Source organism: Zootoca vivipara, chromosome 12, assembly GCF_965207765.1.
Source record: "Zootoca vivipara chromosome 12, rZooViv2.hap1.1, whole genome shotgun sequence".
In the NCBI taxonomy this organism is placed as follows: Eukaryota; Metazoa; Chordata; class Lepidosauria; order Squamata; family Lacertidae; genus Zootoca; species Zootoca vivipara.
Window position 1 is genome coordinate 43214546 of NC_142595.1, and position 21529 is coordinate 43236074.

A 21529-nucleotide genomic window follows, 5' to 3' on the forward strand; every position below is an offset into this window, starting at 1 on the left:
CAAATTTCAAGATTCTGTTTTCAATTAGAATTCAATATACACTTTGTTTAAATGATAAACGTGTCCATTTGAGAAGTACATTCCCAGAGTCTGCTGCCACCCAAGCCATCTTTGATCCAGGGTAATTTTATGTTTTACACAGAGAGGAACAGGAGTCTGCATGTGTGAAAAGAAGTTTGCCATCAGGATGTTGCTGTTTCTGATACTGCTACTTCCAAACATGGTGTGCTCTGTGCATACCGTTAAGTGCACCAGAAATAATCCTGAAGATGTTCCACATGAGTGGCACCAGTCGGCTGATCTCCTCATTGGTGGGATCCTGTCTCACATTATAAACTCAGTGCGCTCCAACATTTTCTTCAACCAACACCCTTCTCATACCCCTATTCAGAACCAACTGTAAGCAAACACTTTTTTTCCTTTTAGTTTTTAAAAAAATGTTTGCATGAATGACTAAGTATTACTTTAATTTGGGGAAAATAAATAATAAATATGAAAGCATGAGAAAATGATATGCTCAGTCAACTGCAATTGGGCTATGGCTCGACTGGCAATTGGATATTTGGAAATATTAATGTCCTACGATTGAATAGCTCTCTACCTGGCTATAGTGTAGGTGCTGAGTCTGTCCATATTTTCACACATCCAAACATTGTTGTTGTTGTTGTTGTTTAGTCATTTAGTCGTGTCCAACTCTTTGTGACCCCATGGACCATAGCACGCCAGGCACTACTGTCTTCCACTGCCTCCCGCAGTTTGGTCAAACTCATGTTTGTAGCTTCAATAACACTGTCCAGCCATCTCGTCCTCTGTCGTCCCCTTCTCCTTGTGCCCTCCATCTTTCCCAACATCAGGGTCTTTTCCAGGGAGTCTTCTCTTCTCATGAGGTAGCCAAAGTATTGTAGCCTCAGCTTCAGGATCTGTCCTTCCAGTGAGCACTCGGGGCTGATTTCCTTCAGAATGGATAAGTTTGATCTTCTTGCAGTCCATGGGACTCTCAAGAGTCTCCTCCAGCACCATACAAACATATTTGTCCTATAGTTCTGTAATTCAGGGGTGGACCCATTTAGCACTCAGCCAAATTTCATCCACATGACAAGGAAGAGGAACATATGAAGTTGCCTCATACTGAGACAGACCAATGGTCCATCTATCACAGTATTTTCTGCACGGCATACAATGAGTGCACTGCAGACAAAGGACACTCCCATCCCATCCTGGAACTGCCAAGGGTTGAATCTGGGACCTTCTCTGTGCAAAGTGGATGCTGTACCACTGGTCCTCATCCCATAAGGCAAGGTGAGGTGTCCACCTCAGGTGGCAGGATCCACAGGGTCGGAAGATCTGCCCTCCAAGAGATGCACTGCCTGGTTCTGCTGCTGCTGCCACAGTTGTAGAGACAGATGTAATAAGTTCCTTAGAGGCTGCATTTGCCACCTCTTTCACAATCCTCCATTGAAGCTTCCACTAAAACAGCCTCTTGGTGAATAGGAAGTGTTGCTGGTCTCTTCCCACCCTTGTTCCCAATGTAGAGCTTCACTCCCACCTTCTTTCCTGGCTTGCCTCAGGTGACAAAATGTATTGGGCTGGCTCTACCCTTGACCATAAAAATAGGAGAAAGGGAAGTGGGCAAAAGCAACAGCGTGTGAGAGAAAACTGGCAGGGAGGGATGGAGGGAAGCGAGTAGTAGAAAGAGGAAACGGGATGGCAGAAGGAAATGGTGCTTCCTGCATTATTTTCATAGAATCATAGAGTTGAAAGAGACCACAAGGGCCATCCAGTCGAACCCCCTGCCATTTTGATTCTGGCTCTCCATATCCCAGGCCACCCAAAGATTACCCTCAAGAGAACACATTCCCTACTCCTGCAGTCTACTTGAATTTTTTTTACAGATACTATTTGTTGTGATCTCCATTTTATTTTTTTAAAATACTTTTTATTCATTTTTCAAAAAATACACAATACACAAAAAATAAACAACACACAAATAACAAAAATACAAATAAAAGTACAATAAAAAACAAACAAACAATAAAATAAAAAACAGGGAAAAAAGAATTTCCTTAACCTTTACTAACTTTTTTATTTTCCATCATGAGGGGACTTCCCTCGGTCCCACCTTCTGAGCTTCCTTTTCTTTCAACCTCTTTAGCAGGTTCATTTTAGGAATACATATCTCTGACCTAATTTTAGATTTAATTTCTATCCTAAAATATTATTCTGATACAAACTGGAAACTTATAATACTTCCCTAAGGTAACTTAAACACTGTAAAAAAAAATTCAAATATAATTTAAATCTCTGCCAATCTTCTTCCATCTTCTCCGCATCTTGGTCACAGAGTCTCCCAGTCACCTCAGCGAGTTCCATATATTCCATCATCTTCATCTGCCAATCGTTGATCATTGGTATCTCTTGTGGTGTCTTCCATAATTTAGCTATTAACAACCTTGCTGCTGTTGTGGCATACAAAAAGAATGTTCTATCTTTAACGTTAATTTCTTCTCCAACAATTCCAAACAAAAAAGCCTGGGTTTTTTTTAATAAAATGTGTATTTCAACACCTTTTTCAGCTCATTATAAATCTTTTCCCAGAAGTCTTTTAGCTTGGGGCAAGTCCACCACATGTGGTAAAAGGTACCTTCTTTCTCCTTGCATTTCCAACATTTATTATCTGACATGTAATGCATTTTTGCAAGTTTAAAGGTAAATGTAAAGGGATCCCTGACCATTAGGTCCAGTTGTGACCGACTCTGGGGTTGCGGCACTCATCTCACATTATTGGCCGAGGGAGCCGGCGTACAGCTTCCGGGTCATGTGGCCAGCATGCAAAGCCGCTTCTGGCGAACCAGAACAGCGCATGGAAACGCCATTTACCTCCTGCTTGGAGCGGTACCTATTTATCTATTTGCACTTGGACGTGCTTTCGAACTGCTAGGTTGGCAGGAGCAGGGACCAATCCGCCTGTCGTGGGGATTCGAACCACCCACCTTCTTATCGGCAAGCCCTAGGCTCTGTGGTTTAACCCACAGCGCCACCCGCATCCCCAAGTTTAGCAGGTGTTAAATACCACCTATACATCATTTTCATCATATTTTCTTTCAATACATTGCATGCAGTAAATTTCATACCTTTTTCCACAATCTTTCCCAGTCATTAAACATAATATTGTGCCCCACATCTCTTGCCCAATCAGTCATCACCGATTTCACTTGTTCATCTTTAGTATGCCATTAAAACAGTAAATTATACATCTTTGATAAGTTTTTTGCCTTTGTATTAAACAATTCCATTTCCAATCTCGATTTTTCCATTGTAAAACCAGTATTTTTACTATCTGCCTTAAACACTTCATTTATCTGATGATACTGTAACCAATCATTTAAACTATCTTTAAGCTGTTCATATGACTTTAACTTGAATTTACTACCTTCTTCAATCAATAAATCACTGTATTTCAACCATTAAATTCCATAATTAACTTTTTCTGAGCTTTGGCCTCCAATGGTGATATCCACCAGGGTGTTTTTCTTTCTAACAAATCTTTATATTTATTCCACACATTAAACAAAGATTTTCTAATTATATGATTTTTAAATCCTCTATGAGACTTTATCTTGTCATACCATAAATATGCATGCCATCCAAATACATTGTCAAAACCTTCTAAATCCAATAGATCCGTATCTTCCAATATAAACCATTCTTTAAGCCAGCAAAAAGTTGCAGCATCATAATAAATTTTTAAATCTGGCAGGGAGAATCCACCTCTTTCCTTTGTATCAGTCAACAGTTTATACTTAATTCTTGGTTTCTTCCCCTGCCAGATAAATTTTGATAAAACTTTCCTCCATTCACTGAAACATTTCACATTATCTATCACCGGAATCATCTGGAATAGAAATAACATTCTTGGCAATACGTTCATCTTTACCGCAGATATTCGGCCCATCAGAGACAATTGCAAATCAGACCACATATCTAAATCTCTTTTAACTTCCTTCCACAACTTTTCATAATTATCTTTATACAAATTCTTTTTTTTTTTTTTTGCTGTCACCCAAATATTTCACAAAACTCAGGCCAGTGGTTTCTTCCAGTTATTTGTTGTGATCTCCATTTTAAGGGTTGTACTATGGAACAGAAATGTTTAGGTTAAAGCATTCTAGGGCAGATCAAATTATGGACAGTTTGTGTCATTAATGCCAATTTATTCCGAGTTGTTTGTTTGTTTTTAAAAAACAAACAAGCCTACGCTCCATCAATTGATGAGAAAATAAATTGCAAGTTTCAGTGTTTCAGCATAACTGAAACTGTTTTAAGTAATGAAACTGGACAATAACACCAAAACTGAAATGCATTTCCAGAAAATATTTAATCCCTTCTGCATCCATGTCTCCATAATGTATGTGTTCTGACACATTTAATAATGCAGTGGTACCTCCGGTTATGAACTTAATCCATTCTGGAGGTCCGTTCTTAAGTCAAAACAGTTCTTAACCTGAGGCACGCTTTCGCTAATGGGGCTTCCCACTGTGCGTGCTAGGGTGATGACTTTTTCATTTTTTTCCTCAAAAATTATTTCCTGTAGCACAAATGGATGGACTTTTGGCAATTAATGACTAAAATGAGGTATATTCCATTTAGATATTTAAAAAGGTCATGCACAAACTGTTTTTTTTTAAAAAATTGTATGCCGTTATACCATTTCATAAAATTGTATTAACAATTCTATATATATTTCGTATCAAATTTGGACACAACACCACATTCCACAATGGGGAGTGATCTTAGCAACACAGGGTAAACAAATGTCACACCTGCGCAAGGTAAAAGCCCCTTTTTGGGACCTCAAAACTCAGCCAGCAGACCCTGCCGGACATGCTGGAAAAAGAACCTACAGGAGAGGTAGGAAAACATCACCCTCTAGCGGCGTCTATACTGTTACTGCAGCTAAAAAAAAGCTTCCTTGTGTGTTTGATGACCCTAAAAAATGTTGTATATATGTGACTCTAAAGCTTGGGTTCGATTTTATATCTGCTTCAAAAATGGTCAAAAAACAGCGTGTGAGAGAAAACTGGCAGGGAGGGATGGAGGGAAGCGAGTAGTAGAAAGAGGAAACGGGATGGCAGAAGGAAATGGTGCTTCCTGCATTATTTTCATAGAATCATAGAGTTGAAAGAGACCACAAGGGCCATCCAGTCGAACCCCCTGCCATTTTGATTCTGGCTCTCCATATCCCAGGCCACCCAAAGATTACCCTCAAGAGAACACATTCCCTACTCCTGCAGTCTACTTGAATTTTTTTTACAGATACTATTTGTTGTGATCTCCATTTTATTTTTTTAAAATACTTTTTATTCATTTTTCAAAAAATACACAATACACAAAAAATAAACAACACACAAATAACAAAAATACAAATAAAAGTACAATAAAAAACAAACAAACAATAAAATAAAAAACAGGGAAAAAAGAATTTCCTTAACCTTTACTAACTTTTTTATTTTCCATCATGAGGGGACTTCCCTCGGTCCCACCTTCTGAGCTTCCTTTTCTTTCAACCTCTTTAGCAGGTTCATTTTAGGAATACATATCTCTGACCTAATTTTAGATTTAATTTCTATCCTAAAATATTATTCTGATACAAACTGGAAACTTATAATACTTCCCTAAGGTAACTTAAACACTGTAAAAAAAAATTCAAATATAATTTAAATCTCTGCCAATCTTCTTCCATCTTCTCCGCATCTTGGTCACAGAGTCTCCCAGTCACCTCAGCGAGTTCCATATATTCCATCATCTTCATCTGCCAATCGTTGATCATTGGTATCTCTTGTGGTGTCTTCCATAATTTAGCTATTAACAACCTTGCTGCTGTTGTGGCATACAAAAAGAATGTTCTATCTTTAACGTTAATTTCTTCTCCAACAATTCCAAACAAAAAAGCCTGGGTTTTTTTTAATAAAATGTGTATTTCAACACCTTTTTCAGCTCATTATAAATCTTTTCCCAGAAGTCTTTTAGCTTGGGGCAAGTCCACCACATGTGGTAAAAGGTACCTTCTTTCTCCTTGCATTTCCAACATTTATTATCTGACATGTAATGCATTTTTGCAAGTTTAAAGGTAAATGTAAAGGGATCCCTGACCATTAGGTCCAGTTGTGACCGACTCTGGGGTTGCGGCACTCATCTCACATTATTGGCCGAGGGAGCCGGCGTACAGCTTCCGGGTCATGTGGCCAGCATGCAAAGCCGCTTCTGGCGAACCAGAACAGCGCATGGAAACGCCATTTACCTCCTGCTTGGAGCGGTACCTATTTATCTATTTGCACTTGGACGTGCTTTCGAACTGCTAGGTTGGCAGGAGCAGGGACCAATCCGCCTGTCGTGGGGATTCGAACCACCCACCTTCTTATCGGCAAGCCCTAGGCTCTGTGGTTTAACCCACAGCGCCACCCGCATCCCCAAGTTTAGCAGGTGTTAAATACCACCTATACATCATTTTCATCATATTTTCTTTCAATACATTGCATGCAGTAAATTTCATACCTTTTTCCACAATCTTTCCCAGTCATTAAACATAATATTGTGCCCCACATCTCTTGCCCAATCAGTCATCACCGATTTCACTTGTTCATCTTTAGTATGCCATTAAAACAGTAAATTATACATCTTTGATAAGTTTTTTGCCTTTGTATTAAACAATTCCATTTCCAATCTCGATTTTTCCATTGTAAAACCAGTATTTTTACTATCTGCCTTAAACACTTCATTTATCTGATGATACTGTAACCAATCATTTAAACTATCTTTAAGCTGTTCATATGACTTTAACTTGAATTTACTACCTTCTTCAATCAATAAATCACTGTATTTCAACCATTAAATTCCATAATTAACTTTTTCTGAGCTTTGGCCTCCAATGGTGATATCCACCAGGGTGTTTTTCTTTCTAACAAATCTTTATATTTATTCCACACATTAAACAAAGATTTTCTAATTATATGATTTTTAAATCCTCTATGAGACTTTATCTTGTCATACCATAAATATGCATGCCATCCAAATACATTGTCAAAACCTTCTAAATCCAATAGATCCGTATCTTCCAATATAAACCATTCTTTAAGCCAGCAAAAAGTTGCAGCATCATAATAAATTTTTAAATCTGGCAGGGAGAATCCACCTCTTTCCTTTGTATCAGTCAACAGTTTATACTTAATTCTTGGTTTCTTCCCCTGCCAGATAAATTTTGATAAAACTTTCCTCCATTCACTGAAACATTTCACATTATCTATCACCGGAATCATCTGGAATAGAAATAACATTCTTGGCAATACGTTCATCTTTACCGCAGATATTCGGCCCATCAGAGACAATTGCAAATCAGACCACATATCTAAATCTCTTTTAACTTCCTTCCACAACTTTTCATAATTATCTTTATACAAATTCTTTTTTTTTTTTGCTGTCACCCAAATATTTCACAAAACTCAGGCCAGTGGTTTCTTCCAGTTATTTGTTGTGATCTCCATTTTAAGGGTTGTACTATGGAACAGAAATGTTTAGGTTAAAGCATTCTAGGGCAGATCAAATTATGGACAGTTTGTGTCATTAATGCCAATTTATTCCGAGTTGTTTGTTTGTTTTTAAAAAACAAACAAGCCTACGCTCCATCAATTGATGAGAAAATAAATTGCAAGTTTCAGTGTTTCAGCATAACTGAAACTGTTTTAAGTAATGAAACTGGACAATAACACCAAAACTGAAATGCATTTCCAGAAAATATTTAATCCCTTCTGCATCCATGTCTCCATAATGTATGTGTTCTGACACATTTAATAATGCAGTGGTACCTCCGGTTATGAACTTAATCCATTCTGGAGGTCCGTTCTTAAGTCAAAACAGTTCTTAACCTGAGGCACGCTTTCGCTAATGGGGCTTCCCACTGTGCGTGCTAGGGTGATGACTTTTTCATTTTTTTCCTCAAAAATTATTTCCTGTAGCACAAATGGATGGACTTTTGGCAATTAATGACTAAAATGAGGTATATTCCATTTAGATATTTAAAAAGGTCATGCACAAACTGTTTTTTTTAAAAAAATTGTATGCCGTTATACCATTTCATAAAATTGTATTAACAATTCTATATATATTTCGTATCAAATTTGGACACAACACCACATTCCACAATGGGGAGTGATCTTAGCAACACAGGGTAAACAAATGTCACACCTGCGCAAGGTAAAAGCCCCTTTTTGGGACCTCAAAACTCAGCCAGCAGACCCTGCCGGACATGCTGGAAAAAGAACCTACAGGAGAGGTAGGAAAACATCACCCTCTAGCGGCGTCTATACTGTTACTGCAGCTAAAAAAAAGCTTCCTTGTGTGTTTGATGACCCTAAAAAATGTTGTATATATGTGACTCTAAAGCTTGGGTTCGATTTTATATCTGCTTCAAAAATGGTCAAAAAACAGCGTGTGAGAGAAAACTGGCAGGGAGGGATGGAGGGAAGCGAGTAGTAGAAAGAGGAAACGGGATGGCAGAAGGAAATGGTGCTTCCTGCATTATTTTCATAGAATCATAGAGTTGAAAGAGACCACAAGGGCCATCCAGTCGAACCCCCTGCCATTTTGATTCTGGCTCTCCATATCCCAGGCCACCCAAAGATTACCCTCAAGAGAACACATTCCCTACTCCTGCAGTCTACTTGAATTTTTTTTACAGATACTATTTGTTGTGATCTCCATTTTATTTTTTTAAAATACTTTTTATTCATTTTTCAAAAAATACACAATACACAAAAAATAAACAACACACAAATAACAAAAATACAAATAAAAGTACAATAAAAAACAAACAAACAATAAAATAAAAAACAGGGAAAAAAGAATTTCCTTAACCTTTACTAACTTTTTTATTTTCCATCATGAGGGGACTTCCCTCGGTCCCACCTTCTGAGCTTCCTTTTCTTTCAACCTCTTTAGCAGGTTCATTTTAGGAATACATATCTCTGACCTAATTTTAGATTTAATTTCTATCCTAAAATATTATTCTGATACAAACTGGAAACTTATAATACTTCCCTAAGGTAACTTAAACACTGTAAAAAAAAATTCAAATATAATTTAAATCTCTGCCAATCTTCTTCCATCTTCTCCGCATCTTGGTCACAGAGTCTCCCAGTCACCTCAGCGAGTTCCATATATTCCATCATCTTCATCTGCCAATCGTTGATCATTGGTATCTCTTGTGGTGTCTTCCATAATTTAGCTATTAACAACCTTGCTGCTGTTGTGGCATACAAAAAGAATGTTCTATCTTTAACGTTAATTTCTTCTCCAACAATTCCAAACAAAAAAGCCTGGGTTTTTTTTAATAAAATGTGTATTTCAACACCTTTTTCAGCTCATTATAAATCTTTTCCCAGAAGTCTTTTAGCTTGGGGCAAGTCCACCACATGTGGTAAAAGGTACCTTCTTTCTCCTTGCATTTCCAACATTTATTATCTGACATGTAATGCATTTTTGCAAGTTTAAAGGTAAATGTAAAGGGATCCCTGACCATTAGGTCCAGTTGTGACCGACTCTGGGGTTGCGGCACTCATCTCACATTATTGGCCGAGGGAGCCGGCGTACAGCTTCCGGGTCATGTGGCCAGCATGCAAAGCCGCTTCTGGCGAACCAGAACAGCGCATGGAAACGCCATTTACCTCCTGCTTGGAGCGGTACCTATTTATCTATTTGCACTTGGACGTGCTTTCGAACTGCTAGGTTGGCAGGAGCAGGGACCAATCCGCCTGTCGTGGGGATTCGAACCACCCACCTTCTTATCGGCAAGCCCTAGGCTCTGTGGTTTAACCCACAGCGCCACCCGCATCCCCAAGTTTAGCAGGTGTTAAATACCACCTATACATCATTTTCATCATATTTTCTTTCAATACATTGCATGCAGTAAATTTCATACCTTTTTCCACAATCTTTCCCAGTCATTAAACATAATATTGTGCCCCACATCTCTTGCCCAATCAGTCATCACCGATTTCACTTGTTCATCTTTAGTATGCCATTAAAACAGTAAATTATACATCTTTGATAAGTTTTTTGCCTTTGTATTAAACAATTCCATTTCCAATCTCGATTTTTCCATTGTAAAACCAGTATTTTTACTATCTGCCTTAAACACTTCATTTATCTGATGATACTGTAACCAATCATTTAAACTATCTTTAAGCTGTTCATATGACTTTAACTTGAATTTACTACCTTCTTCAATCAATAAATCACTGTATTTCAACCATTAAATTCCATAATTAACTTTTTCTGAGCTTTGGCCTCCAATGGTGATATCCACCAGGGTGTTTTTCTTTCTAACAAATCTTTATATTTATTCCACACATTAAACAAAGATTTTCTAATTATATGATTTTTAAATCCTCTATGAGACTTTATCTTGTCATACCATAAATATGCATGCCATCCAAATACATTGTCAAAACCTTCTAAATCCAATAGATCCGTATCTTCCAATATAAACCATTCTTTAAGCCAGCAAAAAGTTGCAGCATCATAATAAATTTTTAAATCTGGCAGGGAGAATCCACCTCTTTCCTTTGTATCAGTCAACAGTTTATACTTAATTCTTGGTTTCTTCCCCTGCCAGATAAATTTTGATAAAACTTTCCTCCATTCACTGAAACATTTCACATTATCTATCACCGGAATCATCTGGAATAGAAATAACATTCTTGGCAATACGTTCATCTTTACCGCAGATATTCGGCCCATCAGAGACAATTGCAAATCAGACCACATATCTAAATCTCTTTTAACTTCCTTCCACAACTTTTCATAATTATCTTTATACAAATTCTTTTTTTTTTTGCTGTCACCCAAATATTTCACAAAACTCAGGCCAGTGGTTTCTTCCAGTTATTTGTTGTGATCTCCATTTTAAGGGTTGTACTATGGAACAGAAATGTTTAGGTTAAAGCATTCTAGGGCAGATCAAATTATGGACAGTTTGTGTCATTAATGCCAATTTATTCCGAGTTGTTTGTTTGTTTTTAAAAAACAAACAAGCCTACGCTCCATCAATTGATGAGAAAATAAATTGCAAGTTTCAGTGTTTCAGCATAACTGAAACTGTTTTAAGTAATGAAACTGGACAATAACACCAAAACTGAAATGCATTTCCAGAAAATATTTAATCCCTTCTGCATCCATGTCTCCATAATGTATGTGTTCTGACACATTTAATAATGCAGTGGTACCTCCGGTTATGAACTTAATCCATTCTGGAGGTCCGTTCTTAAGTCAAAACAGTTCTTAACCTGAGGCACGCTTTCGCTAATGGGGCTTCCCACTGTGCGTGCTAGGGTGATGACTTTTTCATTTTTTTCCTCAAAAATTATTTCCTGTAGCACAAATGGATGGACTTTTGGCAATTAATGACTAAAATGAGGTATATTCCATTTAGATATTTAAAAAGGTCATGCACAAACTGTTTTTTTTTAAAAAAATTGTATGCCGTTATACCATTTCATAAAATTGTATTAACAATTCTATATATATTTCGTATCAAATTTGGACACAACACCACATTCCACAATGGGGAGTGATCTTAGCAACACAGGGTAAACAAATGTCACACCTGCGCAAGGTAAAAGCCCCTTTTTGGGACCTCAAAACTCAGCCAGCAGACCCTGCCGGACATGCTGGAAAAAGAACCTACAGGAGAGGTAGGAAAACATCACCCTCTAGCGGCGTCTATACTGTTACTGCAGCTAAAAAAAAGCTTCCTTGTGTGTTTGATGACCCTAAAAAATGTTGTATATATGTGACTCTAAAGCTTGGGTTCGATTTTATATCTGCTTCAAAAATGGTCAAAAAACTGATAAATAATTTTTTTAAATCATTTTGTGCGTGAGGTTTTTTTTAAATCAAATCTCTTTGAAAGTAAGATTTTATCTAATCTTTAATGAAAGCTCATCAAATTATGATACAGGGAAATGAGGTTGTAAAAAAGTCATCACCCTAGTGCGCACGCCTCTGGCCTGCGACTTCCACTCACACCCCAGGGCGAAAATTGCTACTGGGAGCAGCTACTTCCAGGTTAGCGGAGCTCATAACCTGCAGCATTCGCAAGGAGGAGGGTTCGCAACCAGAGATCGTACTGTATGCTGAGAGTCACACATTTGCCCTTCCTCCACTCTTTTTAGGCATCGTCCATACTTTAAAGCTCAATGTCTGAGTGCCATTATTATTATTATTATTATTATTATTATTATTATTATTATTATTATTATTTTCTCCAAATCGTTCCCTTAATTGACCTTTCCTCCAATTTAGCACTAAAAAGTGGGTGTTCATGGGGGAAGCTCTGGGGCAAAAGGGGAAAAGAATTATTGGACATGGAAAACATGTGGAAAGAGCCAGGCAAAAAGTAAGTATGCGTAAGCCCTTACCTGGTGTACAAGTCTAAAGGAACAATGCGGTGGAAGGTTCTCACAGCATGTTTTCTTTCTTTCCTAAAGGATTTAGCTAATGACTAACCTTGCTGGCTGTGCCTTATCCTTAATAGACTGCTGAATCCCTCTGGTCTAGAAAAGACCAGTTCGATTCTGCCATGAAATAGTAAGTCACTTTATTTGCAGCATTACGGCCAAGTTCTACCAGCACATCCTTGCTCTGGTTTTTGCCATTGATGAGATCAATGAGAATCCGTGGATATTGCCCAATGTCACCCTTGGCTTCCACATCTATGACAGCTATACTGATTCAAGGAAGACTTACCGCACCACTCTGGACCTCCTCTTTAAATCACGTCAGTTTTTCCCTAACTACAAATGTGGTGTTCAGGAAAATGTAATAGGAGTAATTGGGGGACTTAGTTCTGACACCTCGTCATGCATGGCAGACATCTTGAGTCTTTACAAGATTCCACAGGTAGGAACTGAGGATTGTTACTATCAGGCTTTCCTGTCATTGCCCCCACAATTCATTTTTCCATTCTTTCCAGCAGTGTTTCCATGAATTATAAGGATGGAAGGGCATAATGGCGAAAAGTAAAATTAACTGAAATATGCGGAATTGCCTTTGGGTCTGTCAAATACGTAATGTGCATGAAAGGGGTGGGGGTGTAAAAGAATTATGTTTAATTCATTTAGAGGCGAATTGCTTCAAACATGATTGAAGGAGGTGGTCTCTAACTTAGTTGGTCTCTAAGGTGCTACTGGAAGGAATTTTTCTATTTTATTTTTATTTTGAAGGAGCTTTGGCAATTACAACAGCATCTTCACAAAAATCCCAGAACCGCAAACCCTCAAGACCTCCACTGATTTTTCACTCAGTCACTCTATTAGAGAATTTTTCTCTTAGGTTAAAGAGACTGCCTTACCTGCCAGTGCACCGCTGCCCCCACTCTCTCTGCCCCCCTACACACACACACACACACACACACACACACACACACCCATGATTGCATGTAATGGGCAATCACTGAATATTGCAAGTCCCATCCTGTCTCAAAGACAAGGCCACACCCCATGAACCAATACAAAACAGCTGCAGTCACATACAGTGGTACCTCGGTTTACAAACACAATTGGTTCCGAAAATCTGTACTTAACCTGAAGCCAGGGCCGGTGCATCCATTTAGGCGAACTAGGCAGTCACCTAGAGCTCCAAAATGGAGGGGGCACAGGCCAGCCTGCCCAGGGCTGTCCTAGCCCTGGGCAGCGCCACTCCGCCGCTTTGGCTGAGCAGGCGGAGGCAGCACAGCCCGGCAGAGCGCGGGTTAGGCGTTCCGCCTGCCGCGCTGCGCCCTCCCTCCAGCTCCCCGTTGCGCCCTTCGGCAAGGCTAAGCGCTGCGGGCAGCCAGAGGGCGTGACGGGAAGCTGGGAGCCGCGGCGCGGCGGGATAGAACGGGCACAGCGGGCTGCCTTGGGGCGAACCATGAGAGAGGGCTCCGTTTCTCTCCCTCACGGCTTGTTTTGGAGCAGCGAGGCAGCTAAGTGTCTCCTGCGCAGCCCCGCTGCCCCAAAACAAGCTGCGAGGGAGAGAAACAGAGCCCTTCTTCAAGGCTTTGAAGCAGCGAAGCTGGGCAGGACGGTCCTGAGGAGACGGTCCTGCCCAGCTTCGCTGCTTCAAAGCCTTGAAGGAGGGCTCCGTTTCTCTCCCTCGCGGCTTGTTTTGGAGCAGTGGGGCTGCGCAGGAGACACTTGGCTCCTGCCTAGCCCCGCTGCTTTGGGGCGAGCGGCGAGGGAGGGCTCCGTCTGGGCCGCTTTCCCTCCCCCCACCCACAGTGAGCCAGGGAGAAGGGATATGCGGCCACCCCTCGAGAGGTGGCGACAGTATCAGCGCCCCGAAAGCGCTCCTTTCGGGGCACTCATCCCACCGCCGCCTCTCACAAGAGCCTGCTTCCTCCCCCCCTTTCTTTCTTTCTCTCTCTCTTACCCACCCCTTCCTTCCTTCCTTCCTTCCTTCCCTCTCTCTTCCCTCCCTCTCTCTCCCTCTCACCCCTCCTCCCTCCCTTCTCTGTCTCTTTTCTCCCTCTTTTCCTTTTCCTCCCTCTCTCTCTCTTTCATCCCTTCCTTCCTTCCTTCCTTCCTTCCTTCCTTCTATCTCTTCCCCCTCCCTCCCCACCCTGCACTATTATTCTGTGGTAGCAGGGCTGTCACTGATTTGTAACATGTAGCAGAGATCATGGTTACAAGGAACACGTTGGATGTGAAATACATCTGTGCTTGAAATATGATTGGGGGGGGCAGAAGGTGATCTCGCCTAGGGCGCAAAAAACCCTAGCACCGGCCCTGCCTGAAGCATACTTAACTTGAAGCGAAATTTCCCATTGAAAGTAATGGAAAGTGGATTAATCCATTCCAGACGGTCCGTGGAGTACTTAAACTGAAGCGTACTTAACCTGAAGCGAACTTTCGCATTGAAAGTAATGGAAAGTTGATTAATCTGTTCCAGACAGGTCTGCGGAGTACTCAACCTGAAGCGTACTTAACCTGAGGTATGAGTGTAATTGGTTCTGGAAGTTCGTACTTAACCTGAAGTGTACTTAACCTGAAGCAAACTTTCCCATTGAAAGTAATGGGAAGTGGATTAATCCATTCCAGGCGGTCCGTGGAGTACTTAAACTGAAGCGTACTTAACCTGAAGTGAACTTTCCCATTGAAAGTAATGGAAAGTTGATTAATCTGTTCCAGACAGGTCTGCGGAGTACTCAACCTGAAGCGTACTTAACCTGAGGTATGAGTGTAATTGGTTCTGGAAGTTCGTACTTAACCTGAAGCGTACTTAACCTGAAGCGAACTTTCCCATTGAAAGTAATGGAAAGTGGATTAATCTGTTCCAGACGGGTCTGCAGAGTACTCAACCTGAAGTGTACTTAACCTGAGGTATGAGTGTAATTGGTTCCGGAAGTCCGTACTTAACCTGAAGCGTACTTAACCTGAAGTGAACTTTCCCATTGAAAGTAATGGAAAGTGGATAAATCCATTCCAGACAGGTCCACGGAGTACTTAAACTGAAAATACTCAAACCGAGGCATACTTAAATCGAGGTATGACTGTACACATTTCCTTGAGAGTGAGTCATGTTGAACTTAAAGAGGCTAACTTCCAAAAACAGGCATTATAAATCATAACAGTTTTATAAATGTTGGGTGCTCATTAATATTATTCTTTTTATCAAAGAGTTTGCCAGGTGCTTAGTGCAATTGCTGATGGAAACAATCTTTTGAGCAGCCTGTTACAATCCCTGCTTCCAACTCTCTCTCAGATACATATAGCACTCTAAAAAAAGCATTGGTTCCTGTTTAGGGAAGCTTTTAATCTTTAAGAAATTAGTGTATTTTAATATTTCTGTTGGAAGCTGCCCAGAGTGGCTGGGGAAACCCAGCCAGATGGGCGGGGTATAAATAATAAATTTATTATTATTATTATTATTATTATTATTATTATTATTATTATTATTATTATTATTATTTCATGTATCTGATGCAGTAGACTGTAGTCCATGAAAACTTCAGCTAGCATACATTTGTTAGTCTTCAGTTGGAGTGTGTGAAAGTCACTTTGGGATCTATACTTTAGGGTTGTACCATGATGCTTACCAAAATGGACCCACAATTTATGCATATTTAACTTGTGTGCAATCAGCTTTACATGCTTGGCAAATTTATTTATTTTCAAGTGGGACAGGAAAGGGGCAGGTATCCAGAGGCTTGGTAACTTTGGCAATCCCATCCGCCATTTTACCCAATACTCTTCCGACCCTAATATATCTGTTGCTGTTGTTCTTAAAGATTTCATATGGCTCATTTGAACCAGCAACGAATGATCAAAACAAGTTCCATTCCTTTTACCGCATGGTTCCCAGTGAAGCCCTCCAGTACCGGGGAATTGTCCAGTTACTTCTGCACTTCAAATGGAAATGGGTTGGGCTGTATGCGATAGCTAATGAAGGTGGGGAACGATTCTTGCAGACCATGGAGCCTATGCTTTTCGAGAATGGGATCTGTTCAGCATTCACAGAAAGAGCTCAAACACATATGCACTTCTCTGATAACATAGAAGAAATGGTCACTTACATAAAGGGTATTTTTCCAACTTTCATGCTGAGCAACGCCAATGCCATTGTTGTATATGGAGAAAGTGGAACTATTACATGGTTAGGAGGGTTTATAGGGGGAATCAAGTTGCACCAAATGCTGTTTCCTCAAAATAAGAAGATGCTCTCTACAGCAAAAGTGTGGATTACAACAGCCCAAATTGATTTCACATTATATAGCTTTCAGACAATTACTAACATGGATAGACAAATGTTCCATGGGGCCATCTCCTTCACAATTCGTTCAAAGGAAATTCAGGACTTCCGAGAATTTCTTCAGATTGTAAATCCTTCTTGGGCTAATGAAGATGGCTTTATTAAATATTTCTGGGAAAAAGCATTTGGTTGTTCATGGTCAAACTCCATTATGTCTGCATTAATCCATGGCAGATGTACCGGAGAGGAGATGCTGGAGAGCCTTCCTGCAATTTATTTTGAAATGAGCATGACTGGCCACAGCTACAGCATCTATAACGCTGTATATGCTTTGGCACATGCCTTAAATATCATGAAATCAGCCAGATTAAAACACAGTAGAATGGAGGCCAGCGACATATTGTCTCTTCAAAATGTGGAGCCCTGGCAGGTAATATTTCCTCATTTAATTGCCATTTTCTTTTTTTTCTTTTTTAAAGCAATTTATTAAATTTTTCAAATAAACACATTAAACAAAACAAAACATTCAACAACAAACACAACACACACAATTTTTCTCTTTTTAACACCTGTTCATCTATCTCGAATTCCCAATGCTCTGCCGAGCTTTGACTTCCCTCCCTCCCCTCATCTGGTTTTCTTATCAACTTTTATCTCACAGTTCCTTTACTCCTTCTACTTAAAGTCATTTCGTAGGATTTATTTCAGTCCTGCAAGTGTCTTTAAACTTCTACAATTCATCTCCATATAGTCCACGAATTTACTCCAGTCTTTTTGGAACTTTGCCTCTCCCTGGTTTCGGATCCTGCTAGTCAGTCTTGCTAATTCAGCATAGTCTATTATTTTTGTCTGCCACTCTTCAATCGTCGGTAACTCCTGAGTTTTCCATTTTGGGGCTAACAAAGTCCTTGCCGCGGTTGTCGCATACATAAATAATACTTGATCTTCTATTACAATCTCTTGTTGGGTCCTATATGACCCAATAAAAAAGCCTTTGGTTTTTTGGGAAAGGTATATTTAAAAAGCTTTTTCAGTTTGTTGTATATCATTTCCCAAAATCTTTTAATTTTTTCGCATGTCCATCACATACGATAAAATTCACCCTCCTTCTCTTTACATTTCCAGCATGTTTTACTACTCATCCTATACATCTTGGCTAATTTTACTGGTGTTAAATACCATCTATACATCATCTTCAAAACATTCTCTTTCAGGGCAGTACATGCAGTAAATTTCAATGTTTGATTCCACAATTTCAACCACGCATCATATTCAATATTATACCCAAAATCTTTTGCCCATTTTATCATCACATCTTTTGTCAATTCATCCTTCGTATACCATTCTAACAACAAATCATACATTTTTGACAACAATTTTGTCCTGCCTTCCAACAATTCTATTTGAAATTTGGACCTCTTATCTTCAAAACCTATTTTCTTATCATTTATAAACACATCATTTACTTGGTGATATTGCAGCCATCCAGTCAGAAATTAAAAATAAATAATTACAGCTGAAATTTATTGGAATACCATATTGTGATGGCAAATAACACAAGTGGTTTTATTAATATGCGGAGAATGAGAATGTCATTGAAGAGAAAGCATAATTTTAAGGACAACCTTTATCTACCTGTGCAGGTCTATGTTTTGAATTCAGACCTGGAAGTTCTGTTTTCTGGCCTGCCATTGAAATTAGCTAAATAACTAGTCACTAGAGACAGGACCTTATCAGTGATGGCCCCTACTTTATGGAACTACATTCCAAGGGATGTGCATTTCACCTTGTCATTGCTGCCCTACAGAAAAGCTTTGAAAACCCATCTGTTCCAGTTGGCTATTAATTAAGATCATTTCATATAATCATAGGATCATAAAATTGTAGAGTTGGAAGTGATCTTGAGGGTCATCTAGCCCAACACCCTGCAATGCAGGAATTTTAGTAGAGCAGAGATTCCTACCACTTAATGTGTTCCACTATACTTACAGATTTTACCTTCTACATCACTTCCCCTCCTGTTTGCTGGTAGATAATCTGATATAAGATAATGAAAGATTAATTCCAGAAGCCTTATTTAATGCTAAACCATCCCTATATATTTGGGCAGGTGCCACCCCTTTCAGTATGTAATGACAAGTGCCGTCATGGTTATGGGAAGAAGAGAGAGGAGGGTAAGAAATTTTGCTGCTATTCTTGTGCTCCATGTCCAGATGGGATGGTCTCAAACGAGAAGGGTAAGACATGCAATGTTATAATACACCAAACTACAGTGGAATCTCGGGTTACGTACCGTCCCCCTTATGAACACTTCGGGTAACATGCTCCGCTAACCCGGATGTAGATGCTCCTGGTAGCGAACTTTGTTCCGGGATGCAAGCAGAAGTCGCACACCGGTGGCATGGCGGCAGTGGGAGGCCCCATTGGCGAAAGCACACCTCAGGTTAAGAACGGTTTCATGTTAAAAATGGACCTCTGGAACAAATTCATCTCGTAACCGGAGGTACCACTGTATCTGTTTTTGTTGAAGTAAAAAGTGAGGCACCCTTTGGTAATGTTATTGCCTTTTACTTTATGCATATTTTTTAATATTCACAAAGCGTTTTGGTTTTTTTTTAATAGTTATCAAATTAAGTATAGCCCTTGTTTTATATAGATACCTTTCATTTGGCTGTTTACTTGTAATTGCTTTAAATTAACTTAAGGACAATGTTTTTAGAAGAATGAGTAATGCCTAGTGCCAAGTTCCCAGATAACTGCAATGGTAGAACTATGAAAGTCAGACAGGATGCCCATGAATTATATAATGCCCAAGAAATAACACAAAGCTATCAGCAGTTTTGATTTGGACAGAGGTCAAAATGACTGACACCTTTGTTGACTCCTAAGATTTTGAAATACAGCCAGAATGGATATCTCATTTCACTGAACAGAACTTCTTATTTCAACATTTAAAACTGAGCATCAGGAGAAAACCACATTTCAATCCAGATGTGATACATGACATTTATGTTTGGTGCACTTTGGGCTGAAGAATTTTAAACATTTCATTGGTAAAAACACAAGGTGGGCTTCTGGAAGGCAGTTCTTAAGCTTCAACAATGAACAATGCCTTCTATTCCTTTTCAGATGAAGAAACTTGTGTCAGTTGTCCAGAAGACCAGTATCCAAACAAAGGCATTCCTAAGATTCCAAACTTCCTGACATTTGATTACACTTTAGCCATTGTTTCAACTTTCTTTGCACTTTTGTTATCTCTGATCACAGTTCTGGTGCTGGGAATCTTCATTAAGCATCAGGACACAGCCATAGTCAAAGCCAACAACAGAAGCCTCACCTACATTCTCCTCATCTCCCTCCTCTTCTGTTTCCTCTGCACCTTGATGTTCATTGGAAAGCCTAATGAGGTGACTTGCCTTCTCCGACAAACTGCTTTTGGTATAATCTTCTGTGTGTCCATCTCCAGCATCTTGGCCAAAACGGTATCTGTGGTTTTAGCATTCATGGCCACCAAACCAGGATCTGGGATGAGGAAATGGATAGGGAAACGATTGGCTTTTTCCATCATTCTCTCCTGCTCCCATATTCAAGTAGGGATCTGTGCTCTTTGGTTGGCTACTTTTCCTCCATTTCCCGATTTAGATACACGCACAATGTCTGATCAAATTATACTCTTATGTAATGAAGGGTCAGTCACCATGTTCTGCTGTGTCTTAAGCTACATGGGTTTCCTGGCCATTGTCAGCTTCACTGTAGCCTTTCTAGCCAGAAAATTGCCTGACAGTTTTAATGAAGCCAAGTTCATCACCTTCAGCATGTTGGTCTTTTGCAGTGTTTGGCTCTCTTTTGTTCCTACATACCTGAGCACCAGAGGGAAATACATGGTAGCTGTGGAGATCTTCTCCATCTTGACTTCCAGTGCTGGGTTACTGGGTTGCATCTTTTTTCCAAAATGCTACATTATTGTGGTGAGGCCTGAGTTGAACAATAAAGAACATCTGATACGAAAAAATATATAAATGAGAGAATATTTTGCTGCATCCTATGTAAGAATAAATTGCACCAATTTAATGTTTTGTTTTGTGTAAAGCTTGCTGTTTGTTTTTATTGAAATAGACTGTGGGAGAAATTTCAGATTGCCAACATTGACTGCAGACTTCTGCTATTGATCCAAGAACTATACTGCAATAAAGAAATAAGGCTCGGATTAGGTTTAAATGGTTGTATAAATGATGCTTTTAAAATACCTTAAAGATTGCATTCTGGTTCCCACTCTTTTTAACTTTTATATTAATGATTTTGTGTCATATTTAGCCAATGCAAACTCCCCTTCTCCATAATTAGGAGCAGAAATACCTCAATATTTGTCAGGGGTTGTTGTGGCTACTCTTGAGTAACAACCCTCCACATCTGCTTGTCTTTCAGATGTTTTTATTTGTGCATATTATTTACAGTGTAAGTGTCCAAAAGCATGTCTGCCTCAGTCTGAGTCAGAGCCTCGCAGTGCTGATTTCCTGTTCCTCGCCCAGCATAACAGCCTGGGAACTGTGAAGCGCCTCCCTTTTCTCCGATGCCTCAGTTCCGGAGTGGGGGGGAATGGCCTTCCGACCGACTGACTGTCGGCCCCTCTTTCCCTTTCCCTTTCTCCCTCCCCTTGGAGTAAGGGCTGCCTGGTGCTGCTCTAGCCTCAACTCTCTTTCTGTTTCCTGGCTCTTGTAATCTGATCCTGTGCTTGAGCTACTGCTTGGAG

General features: G+C 39.7%; 1 protein-coding gene across 1 annotated transcript; it reads left to right on the top strand.

Moving 5' to 3' along the window:
* The first annotated feature begins 220 nt into the window (after positions 1-220).
* On the top strand, positions 221-20928 carry LOC148684042 (vomeronasal type-2 receptor 26-like). Its single transcript, XM_088654774.1, has 5 exons — positions 221-399; positions 12660-12951; positions 16319-17015; positions 19909-20051; positions 20896-20928. Exons 1-5 carry the CDS (start codon positions 221-223, stop codon positions 20926-20928), a joined length of 1344 nt encoding a protein of 447 aa, XP_088510900.1.
* Positions 20929-21529: the final 601 nt, after the last annotated feature.